At 39.8% G+C, this 23,510-nt stretch overlaps 1 protein-coding gene across 16 annotated transcripts in view; it reads right to left on the bottom strand.

Annotated features, from left to right (window-relative positions):
* Window positions 1-23,510, bottom strand: part of LOC143642817 (uncharacterized) — a 231,358-nt gene that overhangs the window by 96,096 nt on the left and 111,752 nt on the right. For 9 of the 16 annotated variants that reach the window (XR_013155896.1, XR_013155897.1, XR_013155898.1 and 6 more), the window contains exons 3-4: window positions 21,711-21,780; window positions 7,701-7,786 (exon numbers count right to left, since the gene is read on the bottom strand). Coding sequence is in view for 5 of the 16 variants with exons in the window: in XM_077111682.1 (XP_076967797.1) it covers window positions 7,701-7,786; window positions 21,711-21,780 (156 nt within the window). In the remaining 11 variants the exon portion in view is untranslated. The remainder of the gene's footprint in view (window positions 1-7,700; window positions 7,787-21,710; window positions 21,781-23,510) is intronic. The other 7 variants (XR_013155894.1, XR_013155895.1, XR_013155890.1 and 4 more) reach the window with 1 other exon arrangement.

Genomic DNA, 23,510 nt, shown 5'->3' with positions numbered 1-23,510 from the left:
CAGTGGGGACAACCAAAGCAATAGGCTGGGCCCTCAATCTTGGAGTTTGTTCATATGAAATTTATCCCTGCAAAGGATGGGCTAAGCCTACTTAAAATTAGGCCTAAGAGAATCTCTTTGTTGCTCAGATGTGGCCACTTTCTCTCAGCCAACACGACGGATGAGCTCACTGCCTTACCCCTCTCTATGTGGGGCATGACTCCCGGAGGTGTGGGCCTTCCTGACAACATGGGACAGAGGTCCTGGAGTGGGTTGGGACTCGGTGTCAAGGAAATGGGAGAACCTTCTGGACTGGGGTGGGGTGGGGAGAGAGATGGGACAAGGTGGAGTGTCGGTGGTTAGGAGATTTCTGGCGGAATTGAGAGATTGTCCTGGAGGTTGTTCTTGCACATTGTATAGATATCACCTTTTTTGTTGGGGTGTTTTAGAGAGGATGGAGGGAGGTGCCTGAAAATGTGGAGCTGTGTTCCGGTGTATACAATTATACAATTATATATACAATTATATACAATTATAATTGTATTATACATGATTGTATAATGGTGTGGCTTTTGCAATGTGACTGTGATTGTGAAAACCTCGTATCTGATGTTCCTTTTGTCTGTGGTACGGACAGATGAGTAGAACATATGGATTAGAGGTGAATAGATAATGGGGGGAACAAATGTTGGGGTAGGTTTAGTGGATTGAAATGCTAGTGATCAATGAAAGGGAGTGATAAGGGGTCTAGAAAAATATAGGGGAAACAAAGACTGGAGTATATTGGGTGGATGGAAATGCTGGTGGTTGATGGGGGGAGGGGTGGGAGGGCGTGGTATGTATGAGTGTTTTTCTTTTTTCTTTTTCTGGATTGATGCAGGTGTTCTGGGAGGTGATCATGGTGATGAGTGTTTGACTATGTGATGATATTGTAAGTTATTGATTGTATACCAAGAACGGAACAATCATATGGTAAGAATGTGTTTTTATGTTGTCATGTTTAAAAAAAATTTTTTTAATTAAAAAAAAAATTAGGCAACTGTTGCCAGGAGTCAAAACTGCTGATCTTGATAACATGGCAGGAGTAATTATTACACTCTACAAAGAGAAACCATTTCTATGCTGTGCCATCAGCTCAGGACGTATTTCCTTCTATGTGAGAATGTGCATACTTTTATTCCAATAATTTGGAATGAAAAACTGAGGGGTGCAGAAGGGTGAGGACATACAATTCAAACACTAGCAAATAGAGGTCTGATACAAACAAATAATAGTACAGCACGTTGCACTGGAAGAAGTGCTGGTAATGAACTACAAGTAAGTGCTGAGGAAGCCCTGAATGGGGGATTGAGGAAGACAGAGAGAAGATAATTCAAATTGGATCTATCAGCCACCTTTGTAGCTTTTGAATTTCACTAGGCAGATGTTGTGGTTTATAAACGTTGTGGTTTATAACTGTGATGACTCAAATACCCAGACTCCTCTGAAATCCAATTAATGTCACTGAGACCAGCTTTATATGCATTATCTTCACCCCAACTTGATGCTACTCCTGAGACAGGGACTATTATTATGATTCCCATTTTACAATTGAGGAAAAGACAGCTCCAGTAATAACTAGGCCACTGTATAGCCATGGTATCAGAGAGAGAGAACAAGTTGGGGTCTAAACCCAAGTCTTGCTTTTAATCATCATACTATAATGCTTCTTCCTTGACACATGCTTTCCCAGTCTACAGGGGAGCCAAGTGCTCTGGCTCCCCCTAAATCTGTCTCTTCCTTCTAGTCCTCCGGATCACTTGCCTGGAGGACTTAGGAATTGAGGCCTGAGATAATGAAGCAGGTAGCTCTCCCTACAGCCAGACCACCATCTACAACAAGAGCTTCATGATTGCCATTCTCTTTGCCCTACTATGAGAATGTACATTTTTCAAGGCTGAGAAATGATGACTGCCCTGCAATCTTTAAAAATAGAATCACTGAATGTAGTAAATGTTGTGATCATTACCTAACAGTACACCCTAAAGAACAGATATGGGTGATACTCTTATTGCCTGAAAAGGAAACCAAACATTTTGGACAGTAATGGCCCAGTAAAAGTAGACCACCACTTTAGAAGGATGGAAAGGAGAAATTTGTAATAATATTTTTATTTGTTTTCATATTTATCAGTCTATTCTCTTCCATTAGATTGTACAAGCTCCTTAAGGGCAGGGATCAAATTTGTTTTGTTCATATTGTATCCCCTGTGTATATCATAGTGCCTGGCAATAGTGAGTGCTCAAAAAATATTTACCAAATGAATAAATAAGGTGATATCCCCTGATCAGAAATGCATATGCAACTACTTCCTTTTCTTTCTTTTTTCATTCAATGAAAATTTATTTAATAGCCACTGCAAAAGATAGCATAATGGAGTGGCTAAGTATACAGAATCTACGCCCAGATTGCCTGGGTTCAAATACTAGCCTGTTCCTTTGTATATTTTAGTTTATCAATCTGTAAAATGGGGGACATAACAGTGCCCTACTTCATAAGTTTGTTGTGAAGATCAAATGAATTAATATAAGTAAAGTATTTAGAACAGTGCTTGGCACATAAAAAATACTAGATGTTTGCTATATTACAATGATGATGTGTCAGGCTGTTCAAGACACTGAGGGTGCAATACTGAAGAAGTTAGACAGGTCTGTGTGTGCATGTAACTTACATTCTAGTAGGAGAAACAAATAATAACCGTATAAACAAATCAATAAAATAATTTCAGATAGAGAAAACAAGTTTAGCATGCAAAATATTTAAGAAGTGTCCTTGGGATCAACATCTCTGGAAGGAAGTAGAAGGAACCAGAAGTGGACAGAGGGAGCAGTTGTGCTGCTGAGCAGGTCCAACGGCAGCCGTAGCCAACACCATGAGGAACCCTGGAGTAGAATAATCCTTCAGGGTTGTCCCAAGTGGGCTGGAGAGGCCAGGCCTTCACATACCTTTTGGATGTGGGCCACTTAGGAAAGAGTGTGATATTAGGCAAGCCAGTTCTCTGCAGCTGAAACAATCCCTAAAGGTGCTGACAGCTGGAATCCATCTGTCCAAAACAGCTGGGCGATAATACATTCATTGAAGGGGTTTTAGGCAGCACAGCACAGTATGCATTCCACTTGACAAATATGACAGCTACATAAAATAAAGTGGCCACTCCAAGGAGGTAACATGAAAGCTGATTACTATAGGATGAGAAAGCAATAGCCATGTAAATAGGTAGGGGAAGTGGGGGGTGGAGGCATTCTTATAAAAGGGAATACCGAGTCTGATGTGCCCAGGGCAGAAGCTGGGAATGTTTTTAGTGCATACAGCAAGACCAGTGAAACAGAACAGTGACATGAAATGAGGTCCGAGGATACAGGAAGGGGCAGAAATTGAGAGCTGTGAGCAGGAGTTTGGGTTTGATTTTATATACAATGAAAAGCAATTGGAGGGAAGTGGCATGATCTGATTTTCTTTTTAAAAGATCCCTCTGGCTATATGAAGAACAGACTGAATGAAAGCAGAGAAACCAATTAAAAGGTTATTAAGTTTTCCAAACAAGAGATGGTATGTTGATGAAGATAGAGAAAAGTGGCTGTATTTTTATGTAGCATTGTACAGGAAAAGCAGCAGGCTTTCTGGTGAAATTGTATGTGGGAAGGTGACAAAAGGACAATCAAGGACAATTTCTAGTTTTTTGGCTTGAACAACTGGAGGGATGGTAGTGTCGTTTATTTGGATGGAAAAAGTAGATTAGGAAAGAAAATACAGTTCCATGTTAGATTTGCTTGGTTTTGATACCTATTAGACATCAAGTGGAAATGCCAAGTAGTCAGCTGGATGTATAAGTCTAGGGCACAAACAAGAGAGTTCAAGGCTAGAGATGTACATTTGGAGGTCATAGGTAAATAGCATATTGTTTGCTATGGCCACTTATCAACACTCAACAACTCAGTGACATGAAACAACAGGATTCTGCCTAGATGTTTCTGCTTCTATCTGCAGGTCTGTTGGTCAGCTGGGGCAATTCTATTTACATGTCAATCATCTTTTGGGACCAAGCAGCCCAACCAGGCAGTGGCAATGGCAGAGGTTTAAGATGGCAAGTAGAAACATGAAAGGCCTTAAGAAAGACCTACGCTCATGACACTCCCTCACTCCTGCCAATATTTCATTACCCAAAGCAAGTTACATGTCTGAGCCCCACGTTAAGGGGTGGAAAAGTACACTCTGCCTATAATGGGATTCTAGATGGGGGAGTGGGGGTGAAACTGGGGCCAGTAATGTAGTTTACCACAGATGAGATCACCCAAGGTAAGAATGTGGGTAGAAAAAACAAGTGGACCTTGGAAAAATCCCAGGAACTTCAGCATTTACCAGGCAGCTGAGAAAGGAGAACCCAACAAGGATTTAGAAGGAACAGCAAACACAGAAAGAAATTAAAAGAGCATGAGAAAAACAAGAGAGGACAATATTTCAAGAAGGAAACTGTCAAATGTTGCTAAAAGGTTAAACAATATATGAACAGAGAACTGACTATTGTAACTGGAAGTATGGCCCACCACTCCAAGGTTTTCTATGACAAGAAAACAGGACAGGTGAGAGAGTAAGATCCCATTCTCATCCTGGGTTCTCAGACAGGAAAGCAAATTATGTTTGGATGGTAAAAACAGACCGCTCTGTCCAGAACAGCATGATGAGAAATATCTGCGGTTGGTTATGAGGTGGGAAAGGTAGCTTAAGGCCAGGTCATTGAAGCTCCTGAAAAACTGGCCTAAGGAGTTAGAACTTGGTCCTTTAAGCAAAGTTTTTTTGATCAGGGAGTGACATACACCAAGTTTTGTTCTAGGAAGAAAAATCTAACTGCTGTCTAAGACGAATTTGAGAGAGAACAGATTGTGGCAAAGAGGCCAAATTATCCTGGCCCTGTTATGCAGACTTCTTGCCCAGATCCTAACCTCTCAAGAGAGGCTGTGTGTTCTCGTAGGCCAAGTTCCTGATGCTTGTTGCTATATTTCTTGCCTGTTTCCTCCTTACGTGGCTGACCTTAGCGGATTTATAACAACTTTCTAAGCAAAATCTGGGTCCTCACCCTCTGTCTCCACCCCTAATTCATTTAGGAGAAATAGAAGTTTCACCTTTCCTTTTGTGACGATATAAGAAACACCTTCACCAGTGGGTACGGGAACCACAGCCTGTTACTCGGGCTCCCAAGTTCAGGCTATTGCTCAAATTGTCCCTCCTAACCCTTCTGCACTTCTTCCCCCACCCTCACCCTGTCCATGCTCCCAGACTGCTCAGAGCACACTAGAAGTTCACAGAGTTCACAGCATAGTGACAGACCCTGACATGCAGGCATATGCTCTCTTCTTCCCCTCTAGTCGTCTTCTTCTCAGGATGGCATCTAAGGGATTTCCTACTTTGTGAAGGTGCTGATCCTACCTAAAGTCCCTCATGGACCATCCAGGGAATCTTAGCAGGGGGCAGAGGTGGGGATGTGCGTAAGCAACCCTGAAAAGCAGCCACAGTGCCACAGTGGGGATCAATCTGCACCACTTTACATGAAGCCTAAAATGTACAAACAACAACAAATGTCTCAACTAATGAAACATTTGTCTTGGAACATTTTTCCTAAATTCTCACATCTGAGTGTCCAACAGATCTAAGGAAAGATGAACAAATGTTGCTTCTAGAACATAAGGATTACTTGAAATGAGCTATACTTAAAATATAGCTAAAAATGAGAAGCCATTATTGAGTATGTGCTGGGATTTTCCTTGTTGAATTTATAGAGACATGAGGTTTTTTCCTTAGCACTACATCTTCAATTGCTATGCATGATATTTTCCTGTTGTCTGGTAGCCAAATATTCTTTAGCTGACCAGTCCTAGCGGGAAATGGGGAAATCATAAAACTGGAAATTAGGAAGTAATGATATCAGTATTCAAATCAGGAAAGACATGTGGGAACAGATATTCCAGTTTAACCCTGGTTTAAACTGTTAACAAAAGGTTAAACTGGAAACGCTTAACTTCTGAGTCCTGCCATGCAGTGAAAAAAAATGTTTCCTTGAACTCAATGGTACCTTGTCAGACTGTGGTGCTCACTGGGAAATCTCTTGGGTAAAGGGACACATAAGCTCTCCTAAATTCTGCAACTCCTGCCTTCTAGTTGCATCTGCCTGCCACAGATTCCTTTTGTGATCTCTGCTTCTGCCTTCATCTTTTGTTCTGCAAACAAGGCAATGCCTTTTGACAGAGACCCTCAAAACTGCAGTGTTCTCACATATTGGGCATCTTCAAAAATGGCATTACTCCAGTCTCTGCTCTCAGACTATTTCACTATTTGATTTACTTCAGAGTTTGTGACCCAGACTGTAGCCCAACAGGGACCAAAGTCTTTTCCATCTTATGCTCCTGCAGCCCCCTTTTGCCCCAGCTCCCCTAGTGGCAAAGCTCTCATACATGCTGCCATCCTTTGTTGCCTCATGTGTAACATGGTACTTAACAGTTAACTCTGAAAAGCCTTTGTCAAAGTGTAGCTCATAGCAGTTCCTCCACTGAGTTTCCATGCTGCTTGCACAGATTGTATCTCTTAACTCTTTCCAAAAAACCTTTTGAATTAAACTTGCTTAAGACCCTAAAGAGCCAGGAGAAACAAACAAAGACCCACAGAAGCCCAGAGACATTTTGGAGCCAAGGACTGGCCTTCCCATGTGACACAGGAACCCCGGATACCATCGGCCTTTCCTCAGTCAAGTTATCTTTCTCTGGACGCCTTAATTTGGGCATTTTCATGTCCTTAGAATTGTACATCTGTAACCTAATAAATCCCCTTTAAATAGCCAAAAAAAAAAAAGACTCAAAGCTGCCACTTCAATTCTACTCTCTGTATCTCTGAGACAGGATACAAGCCCACTGACTGTCCTTTAGCCTCATGTCCTTCAGGGTGTTCTTGCCCTTTCCTGCCTGACTTCCATTCCTACCCCCATCCCCAGATGAAGCAGGGACACATGAGGAAAACTAGCCCTGGGTTTCTCTTAGTTCCCCTCATATCCAGCCATAGCATCCTGGGTTTATCAGGAAAGGAACGGAGTCCTGGACAGGAAGCGGTGCAAGAGCCAAGGCACTTCACACATTAGGGAGCACCTTCTTCATGCCCGACACTCAGGAGTTCTGGCACTCAGCTATTATCACTAGTCCCTACAGGTTTTCTTTGAAAAACTGATTATATCGCATTCTTTTCACAGCTCTTGTTACTCTCCAGTATCTATGGTGCAATATTGGATAACTGTGGTCTTTTGAATGGAACAAATGTGGGCTGCAGATGAACGAAAGGCAGACATAATACAGCTGACTCCTCCATCTCTCCTTCAGCCTCCACTCATTGAAAACCCCGGAGTAAAGAGTACCTTTGTGTTATGGTCATCATTTTGTACTTCCCTCCTTGCTTCATTATCTTGTGTCTGTTGCTTACATTGTAAGTACAGAACAAATGCCAAGATAAGGAGCAAAGTCACCAGGAACCCAGCTGGAGACCCACCTTTGTGACTTTGACTGTTGTTATGTTTGTTTAAAGATGGCAGGAAAAAGGTACCACATGGCTCAGTGCTCATTTGTTTCCTTTCTATCAAGTATTAAACCCCAGTAACTACAGCAAATCACAGTCATTCTGTCTAGCCAACTGCTTACAACACTAACCTCTAATCTATGTCCAGGGAGTACTGCCGCCTCTCCTCTTATCTTCTCTTCTTCTTTCTTCTCTTCTCTTCCCAAGGTCCTGCAAACTAAAAACCATAATATAATAAACAAGAAATGTATCTTGCAGAGATTTCTCTTCTTTATGGTTCTACTTAGGAAAAAAAAACATTGATTATCTTAACAGCTCATAATTTGTAGGACAAAAATATTCCCATCAAATAATACTTTCTTAATAAATTCCCTCAGCTACTTAATCTAAGACATGACCTTCCAGCATTAATACCCAGACAATACAATATTTGTGTGTTATTTAATTAGCTTATTGCTTTTGTTCATATACATTCCTGTGGTTATGCCACTTTCCATTCAAACCTGAAAAAAATACTCCACAGGATTTAGCATATTTTTAACAGTGTGTCTGTATTTTCTTCCATATCGTATTTTATTTCTTAGCCAGGATCTCTTAAGGTTTTGAGGTTATCTCATAACAATAGCTAATTTATTAAGTCCTGGAAATTAATAATAACAGCAACTCTTTGTGCAATCTTTTGGCTTGCTGGAGAATTCTGGCTAAAAAAGAATCTGGACTTCCGGAGAAGATGGCGGCTTACTAAGACCCGCGGGTCTTAGTTCCTCCTCCAGAACAGCTACTAAAGAAATAGAAAGAGTACAGAACAGCTCCCGGAGCCACGACAGAGAACAGAAACACAGCGTACCCCATTCTGGAATGGCTGAACCGGCTAAGAGAATCCGCTGCAGTGAGGTCCCCGAGAGGCGTGCACTTCCCCGGGCCATGGTGGCTGGCAGCCGGAGCCCCTCCCTCAATTCTTCCCGGGCCGGCTGGGAGCTTTGGATTGGCACCCCCCCCAAGCTGCGGTGGCCGGCGCCCCCCCACACACGCGGCTTCCCGGGCCGGCTGGGAGATTTGGATCAGAGGTCCCCCAAGCCACGGAGGCCGGTGACCGGAGCCCCATCCACACACGTGGCTTCCCGGGCCAGCTGGGAACTTTGGATCGGGACCCCCCCAAGCCGCGGCGGCCGGCGCCCCCCCATGCGCGGCTTCCTGGGCCGGCTAGGAGATTTGGATTGGCACTCCCCCAAGCCGCGGTAGCCGGCGCCCCCCGCCATGCATGGCTTCCCGGGCTGGCTGGGAGATTTGGATCGGCACTCCCCCAAGCTGCGGCGGCTGGCGCCCCCCCCCACATGCGGCTTCCTGGGCCGGCTGGGAGCTTTGGATCAGCACTCTCCCAAGCCGCGGCGGCCGGCGCCCCCCCCCGCCACGCGCGGCTTCCCGGGCCGGCTGGGAGCTTTGGATCAGCACTCTCTTCCAAGCCGCATTGGCTGGCGACCCTCCCCCACAGCGAGAGTCTTCCAAAGTTAAAGGAGCCACAGCATCTTTTACTGGTGGGACCCGCAGACAGATAAGCACCACATACTGGGCAGGACAAGAAAAACAGAGCCCAGAGACTTCACAGGAAAGTCTTTTAACCTGCTGGGTCCAACACCCAGGGAAATCTGATTAAATGCCCAGACGCCAGCAAAAAATAACAGATCACACCAGGAAAATTGAAGATATGGCCCAATCAAAGGAACAAACCAATAGCTCAAATGAGATACAAGAGCTGAGACAACTAATGCTGAATATACGAACAGAAATGGAAAACCTCTTCAAAAACCAAATCAATAAATTGAGGGAGGACATGAAGAAGGCATGGGATCAACAAAAAGAAGAAATGGAAAGTCTGAAAAAACAAATCACAGAACTTATGGGATTGAAGGACAAAGTAGAAAAGATGGAACAAACAATGGATACCTACGATGATAGATTTAAAGAGACAGAAGATAGAATTAGTGATTTGGAGGATGGAACATCTGAATTCCAAAAAGAAACAGAAACTATAAACAGGGAAAAGAATGGAAAAATTTGAGCAGGGGATCAGGGAAATGAATGATAATATGAAGTGCACAAATATACGTGTTGTGGGTGTCCCAGAAGGAGAAGAGAAGGGAAAAGGAAGAGAAAAACTAATGGAAGAAATTATCACTGAAAATTTCCCAACTCTTATGAAAGACCTAAAATTGCAGATCCAAGAAGTGCAGCGCACCCCAAAGAGAATAGACCCAAATAGGCGTTCTCCAAGACACTTACTAGTTAGAATGTCAGAGGTCAAAGAGAGAGAGGATCTTGAAAGAAGCAAGAGAAAAACAATCCATCACATACAAGGGAAACTCAATAAGACTATGTGTAGATTTCTCAGCAGAAACCATGGAGCTAGAAGACAGTGGGATGATATATTTAAATTACTAAAAGAGAAAAACTGCGAACCAAGACTTCTATATCCAGCAAAATTGTCCTTCAAAAATGAGGGAGAAATTAAAATATTTTCAGACAAAAAGTCACTGAGAGAATTTGTGACCAAGAGACTAGCTCTGCAAGAAATACTAAAGGGAGCACTAGAGTCAGATACGAAAAGACAGAAGAGAGAGGTGTGGAGAAGAGTGTAGAAAGAGGAAAATCAGATATGATATATATAATACAAAAGGCAAAATGGTAGAGGAAAATATTATCCAAACAGTAATAACACTAAATGTTAATGGACTGAATTCCCCAATCAAAAGACATAGACTGGCAGAATGGATTAAAAAACAGGATCCTTCTATATGCTGTCTACAGGAAACACATCTTAGACCCAAAGATAAACATAAGTTGAAAGTGAAAGGTTGGGAAAAGATATTTCATGCAAATAATAACCAGAAAAGAGCAGGAGTAGCTATACTAATATCCAACAAATTAGACTTCAAATGTAAAACAGTTAAAAGAGACAAAGAAGGACACTATCTACTAATAAAAGGAACAATTAAACAAGAAGACATAACAATCATAAATATTTATGCACCGAACCAGAATGCCCCAAAATACGTGAGGAATACACTGCCATCAATGAAAAGGGAAATAGACACATCTACCATAATAGTTGGAGACTTCAATTCACCACTCTCATCAATGGACAGAACATCTAGACAGAGGATCAATAAAGAAATAGAGAATTTGAATATCACAATAAATGAGCTAGACTTAACAGACATTTATAGGACATTACATCCCACAACAGCAGGATACACCTTTTTCTCAAGTGCTCATGGATCATTCTCAAAGATAGACCATATGCTGGGTCACAAAGCAAGTCTTAACAAATTTAAAAAGATTGAAATCATACACAACACTTTCTCGGATCATAAAGGAATGAAGTTGGAAATCAATAATAGGCGGAGTGCCAGAAAATTCACAAATACGTGGAGGCTCAACAACACACTCTTAAACAATGAGTGGGTCAAGGAAGAGATTGCAAGAGAAATTAGTAAATATCTCGAGGTGAATGAAAATGAAATGACAACATATCAAAACCTATGGGATGCAGCAAAGGCAGTGCTAAGAGGGAAATTTATTGCCCTAAAAGCCTATATCAGAAAAGAAGAAAAGGCAAAAATGCAGGAATTAACTGTCCACTTGGAAGAACTGGAGAAAGAACAGCAAACTAACCCCAAAGCAAGCAAAATGAAAGAAATAACAAATTTAGAGCAGAAATAAATGAAATTGAAAACATGAAAACAAGAGAGAAAATCAATAAGACCAGAAGTTGGTTCTATGAGAAAATCAATAAGATTGATGGGCCCTTAGCAAGATTGACAAAAAGAAGAAGAGAGAGGACGCAAATAAATAAGATCATAAATGGAAGAGGAGACATAACCACTGACCTCACAGAAATAAAGGAGGTAATAACAGGATACTATGAACAACTTTACGCTAATAAATACAACAATTTAGATGAAATGGACGGGTTCCTGGAAAGACATGAACAACCAACTTTGACTCAAGAAGAAATAGATGACCTCAACAAACCAATCACAAGTAAAGAAATTTAATTAGTCATTCAAAAGCTTCCCAAAAAGAAAAGTCCAGGACCAGATGGCTTCACATGTGAATTCTACCAAACATTCCAGAAAGAATTAGTACCAACTCTCCTCAAATTCTTCAAAAAAATCAAAGTGGAGGGAAAACTACCTAATTCATTCTATGAAGCCAACATCACCCTTATACCAAAACCAGGCAAAGATATTACAAAAAAAGAAAACTACAGACCAATCTCTCTAATGAATATAGATGCAAAAATCCTCAACAAAATTCTAGCAAATCGAATCCAGCAACACATTAAAAGAATTATACATCATGAGCAAGTAGGATTCATCCCAGGTATGCAAGGATGGTTCAACATAAGAAAATCAATTAATGTAATACACCACATCAACAAATCAAAGCAGAAAAATCACATGATCATCTCAATTGATGCAGAGAAGGCATTTGACAAGATTCAACATCCTTTCCTGTTGAAAACACTTCAAAAGATAGGAATACAAGGGAACTTCCTTAAAATGGTAGAGGGAATATATGAAAAACCCACAGCTAATATCATCCTCAATGGGGAAAAATTGAAAACTTTTCCCCTAAGATCAGGAACAAGACAAGGATGTCCATTATCACCACTATTATTCAACATCGTGTTGGAGTTCTAGCCAGAGCAATTAGACAAGGAAAAGAAATAGAAGTCATCAAAATTGGAAAGGAAGAAGTAAAACTATCACTGTTTGCAGACGATATGATACTATACATCAAAAACCCAGAAAAATCCACAACAAAACTACTAGAGCTAATAAATGAGTACAGCAAAGTAGCAGGTTACAAGATCAACATTCAAAATCTGTAACGTTTCTGTACACTAGTAATGAACAAGCTGAGGGGGAAATCAAGAAACGAATTCCATTTACAATTGCAACTAAAAGAATAAAGTACTTAGGAATAAATTTAACTAAAGAGACAAAAGACCTATACAAAGAAAACTACAAAAAACTGTTAGAAGAAATCACAGAAGACCTAAATAGATGGAAGGGCATACCGTGTTCATGGATTGGAAGACCAAATATAGTTAAGATGTCAATCCTACCTAAATTGATTTACAGATTCAATGCAATAACAATCAAAATCCCAACAACTTATTTTTCAGAAATAGAAAAACCAATAAGCAAATTTATCTGGAAGGGCAGGGTGCCCCGAATTGCTAAAAGTATCTTGAGGGAAAAAAACGAAGCTGGAGTTCTCGCGCTGCCTGACTTTAAGGCATATTATGAAGCCACAGTGGTCAAAACAGCATGGTATTGGCATAAAGATAGATATATCGACCAATGGAATCGAATACAGTGCTCAGATATAGACCCTCTCATCTATGGACATTTGATCTTTGATAAGGCAGTCAAGCCAAGTCACCTGGGACAGAACAGTCTCTTCAATAAATGGTGCCTAGAGAACTGGATATCTATATGCAAAACAATGAAAGAGGACCCGTATCTCACACCCTATACAAAAGTTAACTCAAAATGGATCAAAGATCTAAACATTAGGTCTAAGACCATAAAACAGTTAGAGGAAAATGTAGGGAGATATCTTATGAAACTTACAACTGGAGGCGGTTTTATGGACCTTAAACCTAAAGCAAGAGCACTGAAGAAAGAAATAAATAAATGGGAGCTCCTCAAAATTAAACACTTTTGTGCATCAAAGAACTTCATCAAGAAAGTAGAAAGACAGCCTACACAATGGGAGACAATATTTGGAAACGACATATCGGATAAAGGTCTAGTATCCAGAATTTATAAAGAGATTGTTCAACTCAACAACAAAAAGACAGCCAACCCAATTACAAAATGGGAAAAAGACTTGAACAGACACCTACCAGAAGAGGAAATACAAATGGCCAAAAGGCACATGAAGAGATGCTCAATGTCCCTGGCCCTTAGAGAAATGCAAATCAAAACCACAATGAGATATCATCTCACACCCACCAGAATGGCCATTATCAACAAAACAGAAAATGACAAATGCTGGAGAGGATGCGGAGAAAGAGGCACACTTATCCACTGTTGGTGGGAATGTCAAATGGTGCAACCACTGTGGAAGGCATTTTGGCGGTTCCTCAAAAAACTGAATATAGAATTGCCATACAACCCAGCAATACCATTGCTAGGTATCTACTCAAAGGACTTAAGGGCAAAGACACAAATGGACATTTGCACACTATTGTTTATAGTAGCGTTATTTACAATTGCAAAGAGATGGAAACAGCCAAAATGTCCATCAACAGACGAGTGGCTAAACAAACTGTGGTATATACATATGATGGAATATTATGCAGCTTTAAGACAGGATAAACTTATGAAGCATGTAATAACATGGATGGACCTAGAGAACATTATGCTGAGTGAGTCTAGCCAAAAACTAAAGGACAAATACTGTATGGTCCCACTGATGTGAACCGACATTCGAGAATAAACTTGGAATATGTCATTGGTAACAGAGACCATCAGGAGTTAGAAACAGGGTAAGACAATGGGTAATTGGAGCTGAAGGGTTACAGACTGTGCAACAGAACTAGATACAAAAACTCAAAAATGGACAGCACAATACTATCTAATTGTAATGTAATTATGTTAAAACACTGAATGAAGCTGCATCTGAGCTATAAAAAAAAAATCCAATTTTTTAATATCACTGCAGGTCTCATCAGAAAGTCTTGCAGTATTAGAAAGCTGTCAAAATCAAATGATGGATACAGATTTTCCGAATTTCCAATTAGTACTTGAAAATCTGAATTTTAAGCATAGCCAACATGTTTGTTTTCCTTGAACTGATAGGCCCCCTTCTTGAATTCATGAGATGTATGCCAAATACCCAAGTCTGAATAATCACAATTTGTCTGGCAGATGTCGTTTCACATAGTGTTCAGTGAAAGAGGAACAAGCTCAGGTAGCAACTCAAATAATGTCAATGTACTTTGGTATTCAGCAGAAGTCCTTTATGCATACCTCCCATATCATCACAATTTAAAAATATATACTCAAGTTGATATTTACAATAAACAATTATTCCTTCACACACACACACACACACACACACACACACACACACAAAGAATCTGACAGAAATAGCACAGACCACTGCCATTTTTTTTTCATGGGCAGGCACCGGGAAACGAACCTGCAAGACCACTGCCATTTTTCTGGTACCATCTAATTCCCATCATGAAGTGATCTTTACCAAATTGGGCACTGATCATCTGGCAACATATACAACACTGTAAAAGCTAATTCAATAAATCAGTGGGGTTATTCCATGCCATCTACATGCTCAAACCAGAGGGAGAGCACATTGGCTTTAGTAAACCCTCAGTGTCCAGCCAAAGATTTTTTAGACCTCTTGGCTGACTGATCAGATGTCTGAAATTATAAAAAGCAAAGAAAGTTTATGGAGTTGAAGGGGGAACTTCTGATTTACCATAAAAAAGAGATTGGAACTGGACAAATTGCTCTATACTCTAAGTATCTAACATTCAGGTAATCATCTAATAATTATTATTTCCATTTAAAATATGACAAAACTAAGAAGAAAAAAGAGTTGAGAAACTCACTCATAGTCAGATAGCTAGAAAATAATGGATCCAGAATGCAAGAATTTCCTCAGTGTTCACATCCTAAAACAGGATATCCCTTTGTCAGGGATTCCACTTTAGTACCATAGGTTGCCTAATCTAGCCATGATGTATATGAACAGATGATGCAGATGACTGTACTGATGAGGCCAAAAGTCATTCACTAATTCAACAAATTCAATTGAGCAACAACTATGGGCCAAGCACTGTTCTGGGTATTTGGGATATAGCAGTGAAGAAAATGAACAACGTTCTTCATTGAGTTTACATTCTACTGAGATAAAACAGATAATAGACAAATGGGTACCTCATAATGTCAGGTAGTGAGTGATTCGTGCTGTGAAGAAAATAAAGATGGGTAAGGAGGAAAGAAAAAACCTCCGTGGGGGTGCTATTTCTTTAGATGGCCAGGGAGGTCCTCTCTGATAAGAAGATATTTGAACAAAGACTAAAAGAAATGAAGGGAGTGAGGAAATTGAACCATGTGATACTGGGAAAAGAACACCAAGAAAAGGGCCTAAGCAGGATGCTCTGTACATTTAAGGAAAAGCACTTAAGAAGCCAGCATGACTACAGCAGAGTAAGCAAAGAGGGGATTTAAAAGAGATGAGGTGAAATGGGATAATGGGGAAGAGAGGGGATCATGAATGGCCCTGTAGATTCTTTAAACAATTTGGATTTTGCTCTATGTGAGATGAGAATTCTTTAGACCTTCAGCAATAGAGCAACATACTCTGACTTATGTTTTAAGAGAATCACTCTGAACTAGCCATTTGACTTGGCTGTCACCTGCTATTAACCTCACACTGGTTATTTAACCTCTCTGCACCTCTGTTTCCTCAATTGCAAAAGGAGAAAAATAAAACCTACCTTACAGAGTTATTAATTAATGAGATATTTGTAAAGCACCTGAAATATAGTAAACGCTTAAATAACCCTCCATTGTAGTTATTTTAGTGATTAACTGTTGAGCTATTTAAAAATAGATAACTCTGACATTTTTGTACCATCTAATTCTGCTATTAGAATAATAGCAATAACAAATTAATGAAAAAATAAAGGATATACTCTTTACTATTTTTTTAAACCTTTGTATTTTGGGAAATTTTCAAACATATACTGAATTAAAACAAATAATATAATGAATTTTCATGTACACAGCTCCAATAATCAAAATTTTCAGATCTTATTTCATCTTTTTCTGGTAAAGCAAATCCAAAATGCCTTATTCTATAGATATTTCAGTGTGTCTGTCTAACAGATAACTTTTGTTTATAAAACTCCGAAACAATGATCATAGCTAACAAAACCAACAATAATGCCTTAACATCATCTAATATTCAGTCTATGTTCAAATTTCCTGATTATTTCAAAAGTATCATTTTACAATTGTTTTGCTCAAATCAGGATCTGAACCAGGCCTGTAATTGCAATTGGTCAACAGGACATTTAAGTCTCATTTTATCTGTAACAGTTCCCCATTCATTTTTTTTGCCCATGTCTTTTGCTTTTTAAGAAACTGTCATTAGAAAAATGTACTCTATTGGCAGCTCAGTAATGTCCCTCTATATAAGGAAGACATCAAACTTGCATACTACAGTGTAGAAATGCTCTCAGAGAGGAATGTTTCTGCTTCTGAGAGAGGAAATTAACTCTCTCAACTCCAGCCTCCTGAAAATATGCCACTTAATATGGTGAAGAAATGGCCAAGAGCAGACTTAGACACCCTCATGGAAATGGGACATGTGAACTGAGGCATTTCTTCCAGTCCTAGAGTTCTCTGGGGCTTATCAGTGGGTATGTATTTCAATGGGATGATGATTAACAAAATTTCCTGCTTTCTGTTAGAGAGCAATCACAAACTTCCTTGTTAGGAAGAAAAGACTATTCCTTTTAAGGAAGAAAAATATTTCCTCTCCTGGTAAAAAGAGGAGAGATAAAAGAGGAGAGATCAGTTATTTCTATGGCAGGCTTATTTTGCACTTAGAACTGGCAACCTAATTGATTGGTTTAGCTAAATTCAACTAGCTAGAGCTGGTTGGCATTCATTAATTCTTTCAGGTAATTATTGGCAGAAGACCCAAAAGAATCAAAGGAAGTGAGAAATTCTGTGTGAGCAGGAGTGGTTTCTTAAGGTAAGAGAATAAAATTTAAAAAAAAAAAAAAGGTAAAGGTAGCTCCTGTTGATTTTATACCATGGTACTAGTGGGTAAAACCAAAGAATCACTTGTAGAAATAAACATTGAGGAGCTAAACTTCCAGGATCTTGTCCAAGAAGTGACTCTGGAAGCAAATCAAAAACTCAAATTTAGACATTGGTTCCCATATACTTTATTTAAACATCAAGTACAAAATTCCTTTGTAGAGCTTAATAAAAGACCAAAATTAGAAATGAAGTATTTGCATTCATTGGAAATTATTTTGGGCTTGGGGATCCTTTTGAAATGTTCATGTGAGTCGCCATGGGTAGGAGTTAGAAAAAAGAAAGCAAGTCTCCCACTTGTAGCTAATTCTGGCTCTTGGTACTCAGGGAAACATAAGAGGCAGCCAAGTATGGATTGGCAGCTCCAACCAGCTTGTTTTGTTATTTTATCGTTCACTCAATAATCAACTCTCCTTTGGTATTCATTAGAGTGTGACCTAGCACTGGGCCCATTGTGTTCTGAATATAATTCTTCATCAAAACGTGAAGGCAGGAGCCTGTTTACACACTGACTTTCACTTTTAATTAAAATGGATAAATCAGAAAGGCAGTATTGTTGGCTAACAAATCACAGAAGGAAATCAGTGGTCTATGGACACAAGGCAAAATGGTGGAGAGAATGGGGAACGACAGGAGAAGAACACAAGAGAAAGAGAGAAGAGTTTGTTTAGTATTCTAAATATCTGATGAAACGGAAACCAGAAGAAAGGAAAGTGAAGGAAAATAAATTATAGTGATAGTTTTGGTTTCAAAGCATGTTTTTTAAAGTTGGTCAATGCACATGGAGGATTGTGGGGAAGAACTTCAAGTCTCCTCCATGCCTGGAGTCTGTGGGGAAGAGCAGAGAAGTGAAGGGCAGCCCAGCAGGTGCCTCTTCAGTACTGACTGATGGGAGGAGTGAGTTAGGCCCTGTTTTAGGTAAGGCCTCTCCTCTAGAACCCATGGACTGGGCTACTCCACTGGCACCTGGTCTTTTGCATACGGGAAAGATAGGCCCAGCCTATTAAACCACTGAATTTTTCTTTGGTGAGCCCCAAAGAGCCCCTGGGAGATGGGGGAGGATCTATCACATGGACAAAGGAGTAAAGATACAACTTTCACCTAGGAAGGGAGCAAAATGTGTCCACAGATAGAGGAGGTAGCAGTAAGGCAGAGGTCTACATTCAAGAATTTCTCTCTTCATCTCCTATACTTTTTCTATTTCTGGTAATGTAGTTTCTGACAATGAGGTATTCATTGCACACTATATGATGGCTCCCACTTTAGTTCAGTGCCTACATGTATTTTTTAAAAAATAATTATCTTTTAAGACCCAGAATTGATAGAAACAGTAAAATTTTAATATTCTTCAGTTTTAAATTTCAAAAGGAGGAATTTGGGTTATATTTGATAAAGACTCTAGTTTATAATAATTTGCTTAAAAAAATGAGAAGCTGGCAACAGATGAAGGTTGTTCCTTAGAGAAAGGCCTAATATACCGATTCTGTTTCTCTAAACTGGAATCAATAAGACCGTGGGAAAATGCAAGGAAGTAAATTTCAACTCATATAAAGAAGAACTTTTTAACACTTAATGGCTCAATAATGAAATATATTAGCCCCTGAAGAGGTGAGATGCATGAGAACCTAAATAGTCAAAACTGAGAGGCCTCCTGTCAGGGAATTTGAATGTGGGTGGTTTCTAAGCTTTGCAGGGATGAGGAACCCTTTTAACATAAAAAATCCTGAGGATCTCTAAGTTAGTATTTGTGCTCATAGTATTCGTTAAGAAACCACAATGATAAAGTACGAATTTAATAATGTTTTTAAAATAAATTTACATTTTATTTATTACAATTGGACTCATATATTTGGAAAATCATATTCATTATTTTCTCTTGCTCATTTATTTTTTTTTAACTGAGTGTCTAATATATACCAGGCACGGAGGGAGGCACTGACGATGCAAAGGTGAGTGAAAAACAATATGGTGCCTGACCACAAAGAGCACATATGTGTGTGCTAGGCTTGTTAGTTATTGAGGGTACAGGCTATGCTTGTTGCACATGCATATTGGAAAACACTGTCTCTTCAGGATTTTCCAGTTTCCCAGGAGTCCTCAGCTCACAGGTTGAGAACTACTATTGTTAAGCGATCACTTCTTCCTCCGTTAAACATCAAGCAATCACTTCTTCCTCTGTTAACCATCAAAACTCTACTCTATGCATTATAAACAAAAGCACAGGTCAGGAATAGTATCATGTTACAGGTAATCAGGTAGAGTGTGAAAATTTTGTCCCATGTTGACTTGGTCACAAGAAGATAGATTTGGAATCTCTTTCCTGGTAGTCCATGTCCTTCGCTGGAGTATGAAGGTAACTCATACATGTTGATTATCATTCTAGGTCTGGACATTTGCTTTATTATACAAAAAGTAAAATGATAAAAAAAGAAAATAGAAAAGCATGCTTTTAAATTCTTAAGAAGGAGCATCTAAAATAGGACTAGGGGCATCTAAAATAGGACTATGAACCACTCGTTTAAAATAAAGAGGTTTTGCTTTAACATCACACTCAATTTTGGTGTTGTAAAAGAATAGTCAGATAGTTAACAATTTACCTGATATCTTGGGTGCCTGCCAAGGTACTTGCTGATTTCATTCTAAAATGTGTCCTGCGAGTGGGACAAATGGAAGGGATTCCTTTGCTTTAAGAAAGGGGCAAAGAAGGGTCTTTTCTGGTCAGATATACTGTTTGGAAACAGAAACCCTCTGAATAATCATGAATATTTTCTCCAGTTGGCCCCCAGCTGAGCAGGTTGCAATCCTTTGCTACCTGGAGCGCTGCAGGGGGTGTAACAAGTACCGACATTACTGGATATTTGCATTTAAAGAATTAATAAAAATTCCTTATTTGCCAGAAAGCCCCATGAAGTTTATAACCTTGACTCTTTATAACCCCCTACACTGCTTTCTCTCCTGGTTTGGCTAAACAAACCAACATAAATCTGTATTTTAAAGCATGCAATTAGCACGTCACTATTGGACCGCACACTGGAACTGTGCAGTTCCCTGGCCACATAGTTTCACAAAATGGAAACAAATAATACAGAACAATGAAAAGCATTCCTTGGGCTTTATTAACCTTTAGGTCACCCATATTAATGACAGCTATTTCATGTGAACATTGTTTATTTCAAGCAAACAATCTACTGAGGACAAAAAGGTCAAAATTGCCTTTCTTTGGATTGACATAAAATAACTTCTTTTAACTTATTTCTGCCTGAAAATGGATATTATTGCTGTTTCCTGGGGTAATTTTCAAGGTTTCATTTGCAAATCTGCATTAGCATTGCTTTGGGATCCATCCCTACAGCATTACCCGGTCCTAGTCTTCCTCTATGGCCCTGTGCCTAACCTGGGGCAACAGAGAAAGAGGTCATTAGGGCTACTGAGACTGCCTGACCCTGAGAATGGGTCCTGCAAAGAGAAAGCAATGAGCTCACCATCAACACCCTGTAGCTTGGGGGAGCACAGAAAGGGGGTACCTGTGGAAGATGTAAGGGTGTTCTCTGAGCCAAGGGAGAGAAAGGGAAACTGGCCCCAAGCCTGTGAGGAAAACAGACAGTACAGAGCACTGAGTGGAACTCTACAAGCCTCCCCCTCCTGTGTAATCTGAAACAAGGATTTTTCCTGCAGGTGAGTAGAATCCCAAAGCAGCGAGGTCACTCGAGTATTGGTAGAGACTCAAGTGCCCCCTAGACGTGCTGCTAAAGTTTCCAGTCACTGAGCTGTTGGCAGATTTGGGGGGCAGGAGGGAGACGTGACAGCTCAAGCCAGCCACGCACACTGGCCCACGTCCCCTAACCACCAGTACCACTCGGAACTGCCAAAGAAGCCCTAGTTGATAAGAATGGCTCCCAAGAGCAGTGTCAGACTCTGTCTTCTTTTCCTGTCTGTCACCCTTGAGAGAAACAAATCAGTCCTTACAGGCTAATTCTATATCTGAAGGAGGTGTAGGAGGGAGAAAGAGTGTTTTTCCTTCTTTTGGAAACCACCATCTGCTCATGAGCCCTTTTATTCTAAACGGTCTGGATCTTTGACCCCAAAATTATTTCCTCTTATTTCTTGTACCTGAAAAACCTTGCAGACTTCAATCCTAACTAGGGCTGCTGCCTTCCTTGATGTCCTTAATGCCACTCTACCAAGTATAGTTCTCTTCAGCTCAGTTACCACCTCTGCTTCCACTGTTCTGGCCTGTGTGGGTATGTGTGTGTGTGTGTGAAACATTACCTTCCCCTTTTCCATGACTTGTCAAGCATGCAGAAAGCTCTTCCAATAATTTGTCAAGCCAGGCTACCATCTATAACAAAAATTCAACAGAGGTTCAAAAGTAATCAAATGGAGGACAACATAAGATGTCTAAAATGTGAACTAAATAAATGCATTATTATCATTTGGGGAATTTGTTTACAAACAAGATTAAAGACCTTCCTTCAGACCTACTTAATTAGAATTTCTAGAAGTGGGTCTCAGATATCTATACATACAACAAACTCTCCAGGTGATATTTATGCACACTAATATTTGAATCACTGTAGAAAATAATCTACAACACTATAAGAAGTGGCTTTTCTGATCTTACTGAAACAGGAGCCAATACTAGGGACCCTCCGAGAATCTCTATGCCTAGATCTCAACCTAAATTTATGTGACAAGAGTGGGCTTACCCCCACCACTGGTAGTGTACTGGCACATCTATGCGCCAAAGTCGAGGCAAATGCCAAAGCTCCAGTGAGAGGGAGAAAGAGTTCTCCCCTCATCTTCAGCCTAAGGCTCGTTCAAGTCCTTATTTCCCATCCCAAGATCTGCTTCTTTCAAGACAAGCAATGGGGGGTAATTCTCACTGTCGTCATGGATACCCTCCTCCCCACCCCCAGCACATAAAGGTATGCGCTTGCCTTGAGAGCCTCAAGGATAATCACTGCAATACATTTCCAAAAGCCTGGGTTGTCCTTCCTAAATAACACCACAGGTCAGGCATTAACAGTCCATGCTGAGTTTTACCAAGTCCAATCCAATTCTTTTTATAGTCTCTCTTCTGTTGAAAGCTAAAAATAATTCTTATACCCCTTTCCAGTAGTTCTCTTGGTCTTGGCTTAGACTCTTTGGTGTAGCCTGCCTAACTAGAATACAAGAAAAAGCAAGAGGTAGCAGACAGAAGAGTCTTGATGCATACATTGAGAGAGGCATTATAATTCTTTAACTACAAAATGTCATCACTTTTCAGATGTACCATCAATTTAAAGCAGTTTTTTTTCCAAAAACGAGCAAATTATTAAAGGTACACAAATTGTTTTACTAGTCAATAACTGCATATATTTATCTATACAGTGATATTTTACTTTAGTATGCAGTATTAAAATCAAAGTTTGAGTCTGAGTTTTCTCCTATTCATAAACTTCTGAATCACTACTTATAGACAGCATGATAATATGGCATCAAATGGTGACACTCTATTTGGACACTTCCTAGCCCTTTATCATTTCTAGGATTAACAGGATAATTTTAAGACATGTTAAAGAATACCAGCATGTTTTCTGCATTTGTTTTTATTTTCTTAATTGAATTACATATAACAGGAATTTAGACAGCTTTTCTTGAGTATTAGCCAGAAAGTTTGATACATATTTAGTATCTGAGTCTTTCATAACGTATGCATCAGAAATGCCAATATCTCTTATATTTGGCAATTTCCACGGTTCTTAATTGCATTGCCAAGCCCATGACACATAATCTTGTTGCACATATGCCAGTGACAAAATGAAACAAATATTTGTGGGTGCCTCTACTGTTTGGGACCTGTAAAACATGTGGTTTTCACTAATCAAGCAAATATGGACAGCAAGCCAGTCTTCCAATGACAAACTTTCATTTGCTTATAAGAAATTTACATCCTATAGCTTTGTTTCCATGCTTTCTGGACACATTGTATGGTAGATTCAGTTGTCAACTTGGTTAGGTGAAGGTGCTTAGTTCTATTGCTGTGGACATGAGCCAATGGCATGTGAACCTCATCTGTTATTGATTACA

Source organism: Tamandua tetradactyla, chromosome 7 (assembly GCF_023851605.1).
Source record: "Tamandua tetradactyla isolate mTamTet1 chromosome 7, mTamTet1.pri, whole genome shotgun sequence".
In the NCBI taxonomy this organism is placed as follows: Eukaryota; Metazoa; Chordata; class Mammalia; order Pilosa; family Myrmecophagidae; genus Tamandua; species Tamandua tetradactyla.
Note: the sequence above shows the minus strand (reverse complement) of the source record. Positions and strands in the feature narration are given on the sequence as shown.